At 47.8% G+C, this 17,790-nt stretch overlaps 1 protein-coding gene across 3 annotated transcripts in view; it reads right to left on the bottom strand.

The window, feature by feature from the left end:
- Positions 1-17,790, bottom strand: part of LOC121006119 (WASH complex subunit 2A-like) — a 131,883-nt gene that overhangs the window by 53,990 nt on the left and 60,103 nt on the right. For all 3 annotated transcript variants that reach the window (XM_040439047.1, XM_040439049.1, XM_040439048.1), the window contains exons 14-15: positions 16,403-16,552; positions 14,259-14,389 (exon numbers count right to left, since the gene is read on the bottom strand). In XM_040439047.1, the coding sequence (XP_040294981.1) occupies positions 14,259-14,389; positions 16,403-16,552 (281 nt within the window). The remainder of the gene's footprint in view (positions 1-14,258; positions 14,390-16,402; positions 16,553-17,790) is intronic.

Here is a 17,790-nt window from a genome sequence, read left to right as displayed (position 1 = left end):
AAGAGACGATTTTTACAGAGGGGTTACCCGGAGAAGATAGTAGACAACGCATATGGGAAGTGCTTGCACAAGAGGAAGGTTCTGGGTAGGGACATCCACACAAAAAAGAAAAAGAGGAGACAACAAAATAATGATGGCCAGCGTAGAGTGGTGTTCACATTCGACTTTTCCCCAATGGCTTCCACTAAACATCAAAACAGTGATCTTGAATAACTGGCAGATGCTGCAGAGGGATCCCTCCCTGGCAGCCATGGTAGACAATCCTCCCATTGTCAGTTTCCGCAGAAGTAAGACTATAGGGGATGCCGTTGTCAGGAGCAACCTCCCCCGTCCAGTTGATAACTGGCTGGACAGGAGTGCTCCCAGAGGAAACTTCGCATGTGGACACTGCTCTATGTGCACACATGTACACAAACAGAAGTATCTGCAGCTGGGACATGTAGTCAAACAATTTACCGTATACACTGTAAGACCCAATATGTTGTGTATGCGATTTTGTGCCCATGCGGGAGATTTTACATTGGAAAGACACACAGGTGCCTATATGTACGTTTTAGGGAACACAAAAAATCTATTATTACCAGAAATGGAGCAACTAGATTAATTGAGCATATACATAATGAACATGCGGGGAACAGTGAAATTTTGAAATGTGCGGGTATTGAAGTGGTCCACACCCCCATGAGAGGGGACAGAAAACGCATTCTCCTGCATGGATGATCAAAACACAAGCCATGGGCCCTCTAGGGTTGAATGACAAGAATGACTTAGCTGTTTTCATTTGATTGGTTTTAGCACACGTTTTTTTATATCACTTTAATTGTAACCAGTGACGTGCATGAGATGAGGGTATTTCTTGCCCCCTCCCCCTTCACGTCACAGGAGGCTTGACAAAGCGCAACACAGCGCGAAACAGCTGTAGCCTGTTCATTCACCTGTGTCCTGTCCGCGTCCACGATGTGTATCTGAAAAATAAACTGCAAACAGCAACTTTGTGACCAGTGGCGAGTGCCGCGGTGCTTTCTTCTTCATGCTATCAGTTGTTTCATAGAATTTTTAATACTTGGGTGTGAAAATGAAAAATGAAATTTTTTGAAAAAAGATATTTTTTTTTTTTAACAAGAAACTGGTGCTTTAGGCCCAAACTTTCTTTTCTACAAAAGATAACAGGAGAATATCTCCCCCCCCCATCCCAATTTACTACCCACTTTCTCCTGAATACAGTAACACCCCAATTGTGGTCGTAAACTGTTATTTGGGGATACGCCAGGGCTCAGAAGGGAAGGAGCAGCTTCTGGATTTTCTAACATGGAATTTTCGGTCACGGTTTTTAAGAGCAATAACTTTTTTTTATTTTTTGTTGAATGAGCTGCGTGAGGGCTTATTTTGTGCGAGACAAACTGTAGTTTTTATTGGCACCATTTTGGCGTACATTTGGCTTTCTGGTTGCTTTTTATCTCATTTTTGGGAGGTGAAGTCACAAAAAAGCTGTTTGGTGTCAATTTTCAATTTTTTTTTATTTTCCACACTGTCCACTTGATGGGGTAGATCATGTGATATTTTTATAGATCCGGTCATTACGGACGCAGCGATACCAAATATGTCTAGCTTTTTTTGCGTTTTATACAATAAAAACATTTTTAGAAAAAAAATCATGTTTTTGTGTTGCCATTTTCTTAGAGCCATATTATTTTATTTTTCTGGTTATAGTCTTGTGTGAGGGCTTGTTTTTACGGGACGAGGTGACGTTTTTATTGCTACCATTTTGGGGTACTTTTTGATTGATTGATATTATGTTTTAATTGTGCGGATCACAGCCCCCTGTAAGAGATCAGGTGCTGCCAGGCAGCAGGGGGCCGTTATGTCCACAGTTCTTAGTATATTCTAACTTGAAGCATCCCCATCACTATGGGAACGCTTCTGTGTTAGAATATACTGTCGGATCTGATTTTTCACGATCTAACTCATGGTGATGGGGACGCTTCAAGTTAAAATATACCATCGGATTGGAGAAAACTCAGATCTGATGGTATATTAATAGGGACTCCTGACTTTACATTGAAAGTCAATGGGGAACGGATCCGTTTGCAATTGCACCATATTGTGTCAACGTCAAACGGATCCGTCCCCATTGACTTGCATTGTAAGTCAGGACGGATCCGTTTGGCTCCGCACGGCCAGGCGGACACCAAAACGCTGCAAGCTGCGTTTTGGTGTCCGCCTCCAGAGCGGAATGGAGGCGGAACGGAGCCAAACTGATGCATTCTGAGCGGATCCTTATCCATTCAGAATGCATTGGGGATGAACGGATCAGTTCGGGGCCGCTTGTGAGAGCCCTCAAACGGATCTCACAAGCGGAACCCCAAACGCAAGTGTGAAAGTAGCCTTAGAACACGGGGTGGGTTCTGTGTCCCCCAATGAATCAAGCGAGAAACAGATTTTACAGATGAGTTTCACAAAATCTCATTTTCTCGCTCATATGATTGGGGGACACAGGACCATGGGACGTCCTAAAGCAGTCCCTGGGGAGGGAAATCAAACAATGTGAAGAAAACACGAGCACCTCGTGACAGGCATCACACCGCGGCCTGCAAGACCAGGCGGCCCAGAGCTGCGTCCGCAGAAGCAAGAGTGTGAACCTGGTAAAACTTTGCAAAAGTGTGAAGTGACGGCCAAGTCGCGGCTTTACACAACTGAGCCGCCGACGCTTGGTGGAAGTGAGCCCAGGAGGACCCAAGCGCCCTGGTAGAGTGGGCCGTAATCCCCGGGGGAGGATCCTTGTCCCGGACACGGTAACATTCCAAAATAGCGGAACGGATCCACCGCGCGTTCGTCACCTTCGAGGCTGCCAACCCCTTCTGAGAAGCCTCCGGAATGACGAACAAAGCATCCGTACGCCGAAAGGGGGCCACAGTGGACAGGTAAATCCGCAGAGCCCGCACCACATCCAAACGGTGCAACAACACCTCCCTCGGGTGGGAGGGCCGAGGACAAAAGGAAGGCAATACAATGTCCTCATTGATGTGGAAAGCTGAAATGACCTTGGGCAAAAAGGCAGGAACCGGGCGAAGCACCACCTTATCCTGATTACAAGTAGAGGCCGCAGGAGCAGAGTCGCTCCCGCGCGGCCATTTACCCTAACAGTGCCATCGCCCCCTCCAGCTGCCGTCTTGGTAGGAAGGCTGGTGCTAATGCTCCCCCGCTCCTCCGATGCGCTTAACCCTCGCAGTGCCAGACATACAAACACAGAGAGACATACTTACCGGTCTTCATCTGTGGTTTTCACCCTTCTAACACAGACCAGCAGGGCCACCTCTTCAGTCCCTGGCACAAGTGACAGGGACTGGAGTGAAGGGCAGGAATAGGTGGCCCTATGGCTGGGGGGAGCAGGAGAGACAAGCTGACCTGGTCCACTCTTTCTTCTTGTGGGAGGCAGAGCGGTGGAATATCCATCACCAGTCAGCCTCCCGGGGATGCAGAGCCCCGCTGCGGCTCTGGACCCCCATGTCCTGAAAAGAAAGAGAAAAATAAAAAAGAACATAACAGCCACCCTGCAATCAGGGGGTCTGTCTCCTACGACACTAAGCTAAAAACTGAGCGCTCTCTCCTAGCCGGAGGGGGTATATCTGGTGGAGGAGGAGCTAACAGTTTTCAGCCTAGTGTCGCCTCCTAGTGGCAGCAGCAGCTATACCCATGGTCCTGTGTCCCCCAATAATATGAGTGAGAAAACGAGATTTTTGTGAACTCACCTGTAAAATCTCTTTCTCGATTTATTCATTGGGGGACACAGGACCGTGGGTATAGCTTGCTGCTGCCACTAGGAGGCGACACTAGGCTGAAAGCTGTTAGCTCCTCCCCTGCAGGCTATACCCCCTCCAGCCTGGAGAGAGCATATCAGTTTGTGCTTCAGCAGTAGGAGAAACAGTACCGAAACAAAACACAACCAGTAAGGACCACTGCCCAACAAAAAAACCAAACCGGACACCAGCCCCAACCGGCAACTCGGACCAACTGGCCTCATAATAAAAGAAAAAATGGGTGGGTGCTGTGTCCCCCAATGAATAAAGCGAGAAAGAGATTTTACAGGTGAGTTCACAAAAATCTTGTTTTCTCGCTCATATCACTGGGGGACACAGGACCGTGGGACGTCCTAAAGCAGTCCCCGGGGCGGGAAACAACCACTGGCCCAGAACAAAGCCAACTCCCTCCGGTAAAACACTACACTGCGGCCAGCAAAACTCTGCGGCCAAGAGCAGCACCCGCCGAGGCGAAAGAATGCACTCTGTAAAATTTCGTGAAGCTGTGTAAAGAGGACCAAGTCGCTGCCTTACACAATTGAGACGCCGAAGCGTGGTGAAGGTGAGCCCAAGAAGCCCCGACCGCCCTGGTAGAGTGAGCCGTGATACCGGGAGGAGGAACCTTGCCCTTAGAGCGGTAGGCCTCTGCAATGGCCGATCTAATCCACCGAGCAATCGTCACCTTCGAGGCTGCCAAACCTTTACGAGGACCTTCCGAGATTACGAACAGGGAGTCCGTACGTATAAAGGGGCCACCACTGCCAGGTAGATCCGCAAGGCCCGTACCACATCCAGACGGTGGAGAGCCACCTCCCTAGGATGAGAAGGCTCAGGGCAAAAAGAGGGCAGAACAATGTCCTCATTAACATGAAACGCCGACACCACCTTCGGCAGGAAGGACGGCACTGTCCGGAGTACTACCTTGTCTTGATGAAACACCAAGAAGGGCTCTTTGGACGAGAGAGCCGCCAGTTCCGACACCCGCCGGATGGAGGTAATTGCAACCAGAAACGCAACCTTCCATGAAAGCATGCGAAGGGAGACTGATCGCAGAGGTTCAAATGGCTCGGACTGGAGCGCTACCAGCACCAGATTCAGGTCCCAGGAATGCAACGGTGGCCGATAAGGGACTGCGGTGTGAGCCACTCCCTGTATGAAAGTCTTGACCGGACCGAACACCGCCAGTGTACGCCTGAAAAAAATGGAAAGAGCAGAAACCTGACCTTTCAGCGAACTCAGAGCTAGTCCCAGCTCTAAACCCGCCTGAAGGAAAGCCAGCACCGTAGGGAGGGAAAACTGCCTGGGAGGAAGATCCCTGTCCTCACAGAATTTGAGGAAAGATTTCCACGTCCGATAATAGATCTTGGCGGAGGAGGGCTTCCTAGCCCTAATCATCGTGCGAACAACCGCATCAGAGAAACCTCTTTGCTTCAACAGGAAGGTTTCAATAGCCACGCCGTTAAATGTAGCGTATTTAAACCCTGGTGGAAGACTGGGCCCTGTGAGAGCAGGTCGGGCCTGAGTGGAAGGGGCCACGGCACGTCTCCCAGAAGAAGAATGAGCTCTGAGTACCAAGCTCGACGAGGCCAGTCTGGGGCGATCAGAAGCGTCTGAATGCCCTCCATCCTGATTCTGCGTAGGATCCGAGGTAGGAGCGGTAACGGAGGGAACACGTACAGAAACGTAAAGTTGTCCCACGGAGCCACGAGGGCGTCCACGTCGTACGCCATCGGATCTCTTGCGCGAGACAGAAAGCACGGGAGTTTGTGATTTAGCCTGGACGCCATCAGATCCACTTCCGGGCGTCCCCACCGGAGACAAAGGTCCTCGAACACCTCCGGATGGAGAGACCACTCCCCCGAGTCCACCGTCGTTCGGCTGAGGAAGTCCGCTGTCCAATTGTCCACACCCGGGATGAATATAGCCGAGATCACCGGAACATGGGCTTCCGCCCACTGCAGAATCCTTGCGGCCTCGTTCATCACCGCCCCGCTGCGAGTCCCCCCTTGGTGGTTGATATAGGCAACCGCTGTGGCGTTGTCCGACTGTATCCTGACCGGGGGTCCAATGGCAGAGGGAGAGGTAGATGGCCCGGAGCTCCAGTATATTGATAGGTAGTTTGGACTCCGACGGAGACCAAACGCCTTGGGCTGTCCGGGTACCGAAGACCCCTCCCCAGCCGCGGAGGCTGGCGTCGGTCGTGACCACCGTCCATGACACTGGGAGGAAGGACTTCCCCGAGGACAGGTGGTCCGGTACCATCCACCAGCCAAGAGCCGCGCGCACTGGGTGGGACAGAGAGATCCTGAGGTCCAGAGAATCCCGGGACTTGTCCCAGGAGGACAAAATGAGCCTCTGAAAATCCCTGGTGTGGAACTGGGCGAATGGAATCGCCTCGAAGGAGGCCACCATCAGGCCCAGTACTCGCATGCAGCTGCGAATCGACACCCTGCGGCGCTGAATGAGCAGACGCACCGTCCTCTGAATGTCCGATCTCTTGTCCAGTGGTAGACGCACCACGGCAGCCTCGGAGTCCAGTGTCATGCCCAAGAATCTGATCTGAGTGGTGGGAGACAGGCATGACTTCCTCAGGTTGATTATCCACCCGAAGCGAGTGAGGGTGCTCATCGTAATCTGAAGACTCTCTTCGCATTGAGCCGCTGTAGGTGCCTTGATTAAGATGTCGTCCAGATACGGGAGAAGAGTAATGCCTCTGGACCGCAGAATCCCCAGAAGAGGGGCAAGAACTTTTGTAAATACTCGCGGAGCCGTCGCCAGACCGAACGGCAGAGCGACGAACTGGTAATGAGCTGCCTGGACGGCAAATCGAAGGAACCGTTGGTGGGCTGTGGCGATGGGGATGTGGAGATATGCATCCTGGATGTCTAAGGACACCATGTGCTCCCCTTTCACCAGTGAAGCAACCACGGAACGGAGGGACTCCATCCTGAACCTTTGAACCCGCAGATAACGGTTCAACAGTTTTAGGTCCAGCACTGGCCTCACATCGCCCTCCTTTTTGGGGACCACAAACAGGTTGGAATAAAAACCCGTAAACCGCTCCTCCAAGGGAACAGGGGAAATCACCCTCCGTGAGAGAAGTGACTGGACTGCGTGCAAAAGAGCCGCGGCCCGGATGGGATCCCTGGAGGGCTGGGAGAGGAAGAAGCGGTTGGGGGGAAGAGACCTGAACTCTATTTTGTAGCCCGAGGAGACAACCTTGAGCGCCCATGCGTCCGGAATATGGGCGTGCCAAATCTCCTGAAACAGGAGAAGACGACAGGTGGGGACAAACCTTCATGCTGAAGGCTGCTTACCTGGGGCTGTGCGAGGCTGCGGACGCCAGGCCTGCTGGGGCTTAAAGGACGGTCCTTTCCGCCGATCCTGATTGGGCGGCCCCGCCGCTGAGGTGGGTGCTGAACGGGTGCCCGAAAAGCGGCGAAAGGACTGAAAGCGAGAAGATGAAGTTCTGGACTGAAAAGGCCGCTTTGCCCTGGGTTGGGGCAGATGGGTGCTTTTTCCACCCGTAGCCTCCGAAATAATCTCATCTAATTTGGACCCAAATAGCCGAGACCCTGAGAACGGAAGCCTCAACAGGGAGCGCTTAGATGAGGAACCGGCTTTCCAGGCCTTGAGCCACAACTCCAAGCGGATGGAAGTGGCGAGAGCTGAGGAACGGGCGATCATAGTCCCAGCATCCAGAGCCGCTTCACAGAGATATTTCCCTGCCTGAGAAATTTGGAGCGCTGACGATTGAAGTTCAGCGGGAGGGAGGTCGGACGCTATGTCCTGGTTCAAACGGAGGGACCACTCCGAAACTGCTTTGGCTACCCAGGCAGAGGCGAAAATCGGCAGCAATGCCGAACCGCTCGCCGTAAAGATCGACTTAGAGAGTGACTCTATGCGGCGGTCCACTGGATCCTGGAGGGACGAGCCATCCGCCACCGGGATGGTAGTGAATTTTGCCAAGCGAGCAACCGGTGGGGAGGACCATTTGTCCATGGACTCGCGTGGAAAAGGGTAGAGTAGGTCTAGGCGTTTCGGAATAATGAAACGCAAACCTGGCTGGTCCCAAGCCTTCGTGACAACGATAGAAAAATCGTCGTGTAATGGGAACGATTTGGGGTTCTGCTTCGTACGCAGAAATGACACCCCTTGTTGGCTAGGGGAGGGAAGGTCCTCCTGAACCTGGAAGGTGTCCCTTATTGCCGATATCAGGCTATCCACCATGGATGCAATCTGAGAAGAGTGCTCCGGATCCATATCTGCATCCGAATCCCCAAGCTCTCCTTCTGACAGTGCGTCGCCTAAAAGGGAGGACGCCTGTGAATGGGATCCAGGAGCAGGGGGGGATGCTGAGGCGTCAGAGGAGGAACGGGTGCCTGCTCTGGGGCGCTTACTAGGAAGTCTGCCTCTGGTTTGTGCGCTATGCGACTGTGCGAGTTGCGCCGGTGGTGATTTCTCTACCAAACGACCCAGCAATGAAAGGGTGGAAAGGGAGATTTTTGAGAGGTCTTCCACTGCCCGTGACAGGGACCTTGCCCAGTCTGGTTCCCCCTGGACAGGCAGCTCCAGGGCTTCTGTGGGCTGTTGTGCCCTAGGGGGATGGCTCTGTGCAGGTTTCTGACATGCAGAGCACAGTGATAGTGACTGACCACGAGGGAATTTCTCCGAACATAAGGAGCAGGCATAGTAAGTGGTCCTACAGGGTGCCTGGTGGGGGTCAGTGGCCGGGTCAGACATGGTCAAATCTCCTGCTGGATGGGGGTATCGATTGCCTACCAGTATGGAGGTCCCAGGTCCTGTGTCCTACCCACGCAGCGCCGAGGAAGAATTAGGAAGCTGAATCAGGGCGGGAGAATAAGCCACGCCCCCTCCCAGCCCGGGACCGGCAAGCCACGCCTCCTCCCAGCTCGGGAACGGCAAGCCACGCCCCCTTCCAGCCCGGGAACGGCAGCCTAATGCTGAAGTGAGGTCAGAATGCCTATGTTCCCCATGTCCGGCCCTGACCGCAGCGGTACTGGAACCGCTGCGGCTGAAAGGTAATGCCCGGCGCCCCAATCTGCAATACGTTCCCCCCGGCGCATAAGCGCGCCCTTGTGCTATGCCGCTGCCTCTAATAAATAGACCCGATATGCCGCAGAGCGGCCGTGCGGCGAGAGCAGTGAGGCCGGAGATCGGGCTGACGGACGGGCGGGTGGGGAGGTGGAAGATGGAGGAGGTTCTCCTGCAGCTAGGGGGATGAAGCAGATTACTTACCTGTCTTCATCTGTGTTCTTCACCCTATGATGCAACACCAGCAGGGCCACCCTATGACCGCTGGCACCATGCGACAGGGGTCCGGGCAGAGAAGGGCTGAAGAGAGGGTGGCCCTCTTGCTGGGGGGAAGCAGGGGAGAGAGGCTGCCCTGGTCCACTTTGCCTTCTTGGGGGAGGCAAGGCGGTGACTTAGATACACCGGCCAGCCTCCCGGGGATACAGGGACGCAGGCGACCCTGTGCCCCCTTCCAGTAGTCTGTGAATTAAAGATAAAAATAATAAAATCAAAAGATAAAATAAAAACGCCACCCTGCAAAGCAGGGAGGTCTGCCTCCTACGACACCAAGCTAAAAACTGATATGCTCTCTCCAGGCTGGAGGGGGATTAGCCTGCAGGGGAGGAGCTAACAGCTTTCAGCCTAGTGTCGCCTCCTAGTGGCAGCAGCAAGCTATACCCACGGTCCTGTGTCCCCCAATGATATGAGCGAGAAAATCTGTTTCAGCGCAATGTATATTTTTTGTATTTTTTTTACGGCGTTCATCTGATTGGGTAGATCATATGATATTATCATAGAGCCGGTTGTTGCGGATGCGGTGATACCAAATATGTCTATTTTATTTTTTTTCTTCTATTTTTTAAATAACGGATTTGGGGGATTTTTTTTTTTTGGAAAACACTTAATTTTTTTATTTTACACTTTGTGTCCCCCATAAGGTCATGCAAGACCTCTGGGAACATTTATCTTCATTTTTTTTAACTATTGATTTCTCCTGTAATTGGGTCTGAGATAGTAGCCCCAGTTACAGGGGAAATACGACCCCCCAGAGAGGCTGTACAGCAGAATACTGCGCTGTACAGCCTAAGTGCAGAGCTGATCGAGGTCTGTGGAAGACCCGACAGCTCCTGCACTATCTCGGCCCTGGCGGTCACATGTATATACAGCCATCTAGAAGGCAGGGACACCGAGGAACAGTCCCTGCCTTCTCTCTGGGGTGCCCTGCTGTCACGATTAGCGTGCAGCTGCCATCTCTGAATGGACGTTCCAGAACGTCCATTCAGAGATAAACGACCAGCCCAAGGATGTTTATAGTCAATGGGCAGTCGTGAAGTGGTTAAATGATACCAGGGAATGATGCTCAAAAATATGGAATCCCTGGTTAATCTGTGCCAATTCTTCTAACTTACAGTATTTCCTATCTCTCTAAATATCTGCTTTAGTACATGGAAGACTTGACTGCTCGATTCCCCCCCACCCGCTTGTCCCTTATATTTTCGGACTGGGAGAGTCGCGAGAGTTGAGGCCATTGTTTTCTGTACTGCTTTATTCATGTAACTCATGATGTAGGCTAGGTTCCTACTGATCGATATATACTATGTTCTGTTACTTCATACTTCTTCAAACTATATTTGACATTATCTAATGCTATTGGAGACCTATGTTCATTTATGTTATTATTTACATGCTTCGTACAGGTCAGCCATCTTGCTATTATACCAATAAATACGTTTTTGAACATAAAGAGTAGATTCACTAATGAACAAAGCTCGATGGGTAACCGTAAAGCTTCATTCTCTTGCCTTGTGCACAGGAATTAAAAAAAGGGACAACTAAACGCATTTCACTAATTGTCACTTCCCTTCCCCCACATAACAGTTGACCCCTTCCAGACATGTGACGTACTATTACGTCATGGAAGTCAGTGACTTCCCGCATTTTGACGTAGTAGTACGTCATGGTGATCGGGCGGGCACCGAAGCGGTGCACGCCTGATCACTGCAGGGGTCCAGCAATCCCTGATAGCTGACCGCGACATAGAAGGGGTTTGCTGCGGGTGAGGAAGCCCATCGAGTCCCCGTGCCGCTGTGGCGGGGACCCAATGGGTGACAAGGCAGCCCGATGCCGTGCAGAGACTGCCCAATGCCTTGCACGGCATTGGGACCTGCCTTCTACGGGTGCCGAGGAGATCCAGCCTCAGGCTTGGTCTCCTAGGCAACCTGTTAGTGTATTACACTGAGTAATACACTAACAGGCAATGCATTACAATACAGATGTATTGTAATGCATTGCAGAAGTCCCAGAGTGGGACAGAAAAAAAGTTTAAAAAGTAAAAAAAAGTGTTTTTAATAAAAAATAAAATAAAGTTTCAAGTAAAAAAAAAAAAAGTAAAAAAACACCCCTTTCCCCAGATTTCATAATAAAAAAATAGAAAAAAAAAAAAAAGGAAAAACACACATACTAGGTATTGCCGCATCCGTAACGACCGGCTCTATAAATATATCACATGAGCCACACCGTCCGATAAACACCATTAAAGAAAATTAAATAAAAACTGTGTCAAAAAATGCCATTTTTGTCACCTTACATCACAAAAAGTGAAACACCAAGCGATCAAAAAGGGATATGTCCCTCAAAATGGTACCAATAAAACAGTCACCTCATCCTGCAAAAAATGAGACCCTACATAAGAAAATCGCTCAAAAAAAATTAAAAAACTATAGCTCTCAGAACATGGAGACACTAAAACATTTTTTGGTTTCAAAAATGCTATTATTGTGTAAAACTTAAATAAGAAAAAGTATACATATTAGGTATTGCCACGTCCGTAACTATCTGCTCTATACAAATATCACATGACCTAACCCCTCAGGTGAACGCTGTAAAAAAAAAAATAAAAAAAAAAAAGGGCCAAAATTAACAATTTTTTGGTCACCCTGCCCCATAAAGTATAATAATGAATGATCAAAAAATCATATGTACCCAAAAACAGTACTAATAAAACTGGTTTATCCCCTAGTTTTCAAAATGGGGTCAATTTTTGGGAGTTTCTACTGTAAGGGTGCATCAGGGGGGCTGCAAATGGGACATGGCATCTAAAAACCAGTCCAGCAAAATCTGCCTTCCACAAACCATGTGCCCTGCCGTGTGCCCTTACATCAGTTTACAACCACATGTGGGGTGTTTCTGTAAACCGCAGAATCAGGGTAATAAATATTGAGTTTTGTTTGGCTGTTAACCTTTGATGAAAAAAAAATGGATTAAAATGGAAAATCTGCTAAAAAAGTGAAATTTAGAAATTTCATCTCCATTTTCCTTTAATTCTTGTGGAACACCTAAAGGGTTAACAAAGTTTGTAAAATCAGTTTTGAGTAACTTGAGGTGCAGTTTCTACAATTGTGTCATTTATGGGGGGTTTCTACTATGTAAGCCCCACAAAGTGACTTCAGAACTGAACCTTAAAAAGTGGGTTTTGGAAATGTTCTTAAAAATTTTAAGAATTGCTTCTAAACTTCTAAGGTTTCTAACGTCCTAAAAAAATTTAATTAAATTAAATTTACAAAATGATGTCAACATAAATAGACATATGGGAAATGTTAAGTATTAAATATTTTATGAGGTATCACTTTCCGTTTTAAAAGCAGAAATAAAAATTTAAAAAATTGTGAATTTTTCAAAATTTTGGGTAAATTTGGGATTTTTTCATAAATAAAGGTGAAATATATTGACTCAAATTTATGACTATCATGAAGTACAATGTGTCACGAGAAAAAAATTTCACTCTTGGCATCACTGACCTGGCCCTCTCCTGGATCACATCATACCTCACAGACATGACGTTTAGCGTCTCCCACTCTCGCACCACCTCCTCGTCTCATTCCCTCTGTGTTGGTGTCCCGCAAGGCTCTGTCCTAGGACCCCTGCTCTTCTCTCATAGAGTCCCATGGCTTTCAGTATCGATCTTATGCTGACAACACACAAATCTACCTCTCTGGTCCAGACATCACCACCTTACTATCCAGAATCCCACAATGTCTATCTTCTATATCAGGCATGCTCAACCTGCGGCCCTCCAGCTGTTGCAAAACTACAACTCCCATCATTCCCGGACAGCCTACAGCTTTCAGCCTACAGAAGGGCATGGTGGGAGTTGTAGTTTTACAACAGCTGGAGGGCCGCAGGTTGAGCATCCCTGTTCTATATCATCCTTCTTCTCCTCTCGCTTTCTAAAACTTAACATGGATAAAACAGAATTCATCATCATCATCATCTTTCCCCCATCTTGCTCAACCCCCCCAACAGACCTATCTATCACGATCAATGGCTGCACACTCTCCCCGGTCAACCAAGTCCGCTGCCTTGGAGTGACCTTGGATTCTGCCCTCTCCTTCCGACTGCACATCCAAGCCCTTTCCACCACCTGCCGCCTCCAACTCAAAAACATCTCCCCCATCCGCACTTTCCTTAACTTAGAATTTGCGAAAAGGCTTGTACATGCCCTCATCATCTCCCGCCTAGACTACTGCAACACTCTCCTCTGTGGCCTTCCATCTAGCACTCTCGCACCCCTCCAATCTATCCTCAACTCTGCTGCCCGACTAATCCACCTCTCACCCTGTTACTCCTCTGCCTCTCCCCTCTGCCAATCCCTTCACTGGCTCCCCATTGCCCGGCGAATTCAGTTCAAAATACTAACAAATACATACAAGGCCGTCCACAACCTGTCCCCACCCTATATCTCTGAGCTACTTTCTCGATACATCCCCACACGCAATCTCCGATCCTCACAAGACCTCCTTCTCTCCTCTTATCACCTCCAAGATTTCTCCCGTACATCCCCCACACTCTGGAACTCGCTACCCCAACATATCAGACGCTCACCGACAGTGGAATCCTTCAAAAGAAACCTGAAAACCCACCTCTTCAGACAAGCCTAAAACCAGTGACCCTGCTGCCTCTATACCGCCATGACCAACTTCACCCTCACCTACTGTGTCCTTCTCCCATACCATGTAGATTGTAAGCCCTAACGGGCAGGGCCCTCTCTCCTTCTGTACCAGTTTGTAACTCGTCTTGTTTATGATTAGTGCAATTGTCTGTATTATGTATGTGTACCCCTTATTATATGTACAGCGCTATGGAATGAATGGCGCTTTAATAATAAATAATAATAATAATAAAGAATGGCTTGGATAAATAAAAGTGTTCCAAAGCTATTGCACACATAAATTGACACGTCAGATTTGCAAAAAATGTCCTGGGCAGAAAGGTGAAAACTGGCCCGGGGTAGAAAGGGTTAATCAGTGAGTGAGGGAATGGGATCCTGGCCTTGGGATTGGTTTATCTTCTGGCTACACACACCATTGTGCCCACTATGCTAAAAGGACATTTACTGGCAATGTGTGTGTAACATGTGGACATCCTCACCTTTTTCTCCAGTGTCTTGTGTGTCGACGCCTCGGTCTCTTTTGATTTAACTGCTGCAGAACTGATTGAACTGCGGTTATCAAATAAGTCATCTTCATCAGCAAACAGATCTGAGGCCGGCTTGGCTTTTCCTATAAAAAAAAAAAAAAGAACACAAAATTCAAATGTTAATAGTTACTGACAACTCTATTTTATGACCAATTTGACATCCTTCGCGACATTTGATGTACACATACATCACAAGGACAGCACGGTGTGTATGGTGTGGACTCAAGAGGTTGATATGATAACCAGGGCCTAGCAAAGCCCCCAGGCTTGCCAGCTGACTGCTCTAACAGGGTGTAACAGGATGTTTAGGAAATCACCATACACTGCAGTACAGAAGTATTGCAGTGTAGAGTACAACCAATTAAAGTCCCCCTAAGAGCCCGTTCACATGGCAGAGTTTGCGATTGGAATTTTGGCGCAGACACCATGCTAAAATTCCGGCAATGGCCGTTTGGTGTCTGTCTCTCATTGCTTTCAAATTGGAGGCAGCGCTGCAGTTAGCCGGCCAGAAGTTTAAGGGCTCCTTCGCATGACCGTATGTATTTTGTGGTCCGCAAAAATTGGATCCGCAAAAAATACGGATGACATCTGTGTGCATTCCGTATTTTGCGGAACGGAACAGCTGGCCCTTGATAGAACAGTCCTATCCTTGTCGGTAATGCGGGCAATAATAGGACATGTTCTATTTTTTTGCGGAACGGAAATACGGATATACGGAAACGGAATGCACACGGAGTAACTTGAAATGAATGGTTCCGCATACGGTCCGCAAAAAAATTAAATAAAAAAAAAAACACGGAACGGAAACAATATATGGTCATGTGAATGAGCCCTAATGTTGAGACCGTGCCAAGAAGGGACATGTCCCTTCCTGGTGCAGTGTCCGGCGGACGCCACGGTGGGTGTCCGTTTGTGGTTTAGCTCCAATCAATGGAGCTAAGCCGTGAGTGGGTCCACGGCATTCAGAGTGAATGACCCAGGCAGTAACGGCCATTAAGTACATGGTGGATTTTGACAGCATCAACATCCACCATGTGAACAGCCTTCAGGGAAATAAATAAAAAATAAATCAATGCAGTTTTTTGAATATATACAATTATTTATATACATTTAAAAACACCCTTTTACCCATTTATTAAAAAAATCTCATTTCATCTATTAAATCATCTCACCTCCCAAAGAAATGCAAATAAAAAAATGCTAAAATAATAGTTTTCACCCCTAAAGGATACTAATAAAAACTACAGCCAAAAAAAATATAAAAAAACAACTAAGGCTACTTTCACACCTGCGTTAGAGTGTTATAGGTGCGGATCCGTCTGTGCAGATACCAGACGGATCCCGTCTGGTATCTGCACAGACGGATCCGCACCTATAATACAAACGCTTGTATCCGTTCAGAACGGATCAGTTTGCATTACCATGAACCCCAAAAAATGTTCATGATAATGCAAACTGATCCGTTTTGACTTACACTGAAAGTCAATGGGAGGCGGATCCGTTTTCAATTGCACCATATTGTGTCAGTGAAAACTGATCCGTCCCCATTGACTTACATTGTAAGTCAGGACGGATCAGTTTGGCTCAGTTTCATCAGACGGACACCAAAACGCTGCAAGCTGCAGAGTGGAATGGAGGCTGAACGGAGGCAAACTGATCCTTATCCATTCAGAATGCATTGGGGCTGAACTGATCTGTTTTGGGCCGCTTGTGAGAGCCCTGACACGGATCTCACAGGCGGACCCAGAAACACCAGTGTGAAAGTAGCCTAACCCTCACACAGCTCGATCGACAGAAAAGTCAAAAAGATATGGGTGTCTTAATATGGCGATGCACAGCAATATTTTCTAATTATTATTTTTTTTTTGTCAAACATAAACACTATATAAACTTGGTGGCTCTCTGGTTATACTAACTCGCCAAATAAAGTTAACGCGTCACTTTTGCCACAATAAATAAAAATGGTGGAATCCATTTCAACCCAACAAATTTTAATTTTACATACACACACACACACTGTACCTGGTTTACATGGAAAAAAAACTTGTTTCCTTATCAAAAAGAACTGGTTAGCAGTCCACAGAGGAGATGTATACCTGAAGGTGGGGTTGGAGCTGCTCCAAAGATAACGTCATCATCATCAAACAGATCGGCACTGGCTGAAGGTTTTGGGGCAATATTCGGTGTGGGCGGTTTTCTTTTCTCCTTCTCGGACAACACGGACGAGCTGATCACATTCTCCCCTCCTGTAGCACAAGGGATGGTTAAAATAGACATTACCCCTAATATACTGCCAATGTCACAAGTCAGAACTGTGTTAGTTTGCAGTAGACTTATTCCAAATGTTCATCTAAATAACCCTCTAGAAATATTCTAACAGTGACCACGAACATGACACGTGCACTTAATATCGAACGTGTCCACATTAATGGGGGAATTAACACCATAAAAAAGTGATTACCCCAAAACAAACAAACAACAAGCACCTCGTAAATAATATCAAAATAAGCTTTATTTATAACACAAAAAAAGTATAAATATATATATGTCAAATTTCATGAAAGGAGGCTGCAAGCCACAAGAGGGCGCTGAGATATCAAGTCGATAATAAACACCAAACTATGTAGTAAAAGGACAAAGCCTGGAGTTATTATAGTCATTTTGCATTGCTGCATTAGGAGTCTATTAGGTGTTTATTATCGACTATAATGACTTGATATCTCAGCGCCCTCTTGTGTTCCCTTTGGATTACTGCTTGCAGCCTCCCATCATTACATTTTACATATCATTTTATACATTATTGTGTTAAAAATAAAGCTTATTTTGATATAATTTACGTGGTGCTTGTGGTTTGTTTTGGAGTAATCAGCGTGGATCTTGCACCTTTCTGGATATTTTGTATCTTGATATCTGGCCGCTTATGTTCTATAAAAGGATGCGCCCTATGTAAGGGAAGCATATCCCAGCTAGAGGGCTGTACTCCCAGTAGCCAAAACCACACAAAAATAGAGAGTGCTGAAAGAATACATCAGGCACAAAGAGGGAGATTTATCATCCCTCTAATCCACGGATTTGTCAGAAAACAGTCACTAAACCCAGGCATCGCAATTAAGTGCAGCACGATATAACTAGTATTGCTTGTAGGAGTCTGGATCACAAATTATTATGCTGATACTCACCTACGTTCCCCCACTGGGCCGCAAAATGCTGCTGAAATTACACCCAGGACATCCTGTCCATTTTGAGCGCTAGTGTAAATGTCCTGTCAATGTACTCAAGTGACGCTGCGCAGGAACACTGGGATGGCAGAGTTAGGTATCAACATAGAAATGAGCGATCCTGAGGAGTGCAAGCAGTACTATCCGGCAAGTACATACATATAGATGACCTATCGTCAGGATAGGTAATCAATATCTGATCAGCGGTGGTCCGACACCCCCGCCGGTTGCGGTCAGCTGTTTGACGAGGAGGCAGCGCTCCATGT

Source organism: Bufo bufo, chromosome 6 (genome assembly GCF_905171765.1).
Source record: "Bufo bufo chromosome 6, aBufBuf1.1, whole genome shotgun sequence".
NCBI lineage: Eukaryota > Metazoa > Chordata > Amphibia > Anura > Bufonidae > Bufo > Bufo bufo.
This window is presented reverse-complemented; position numbering and strand designations above follow the sequence as displayed.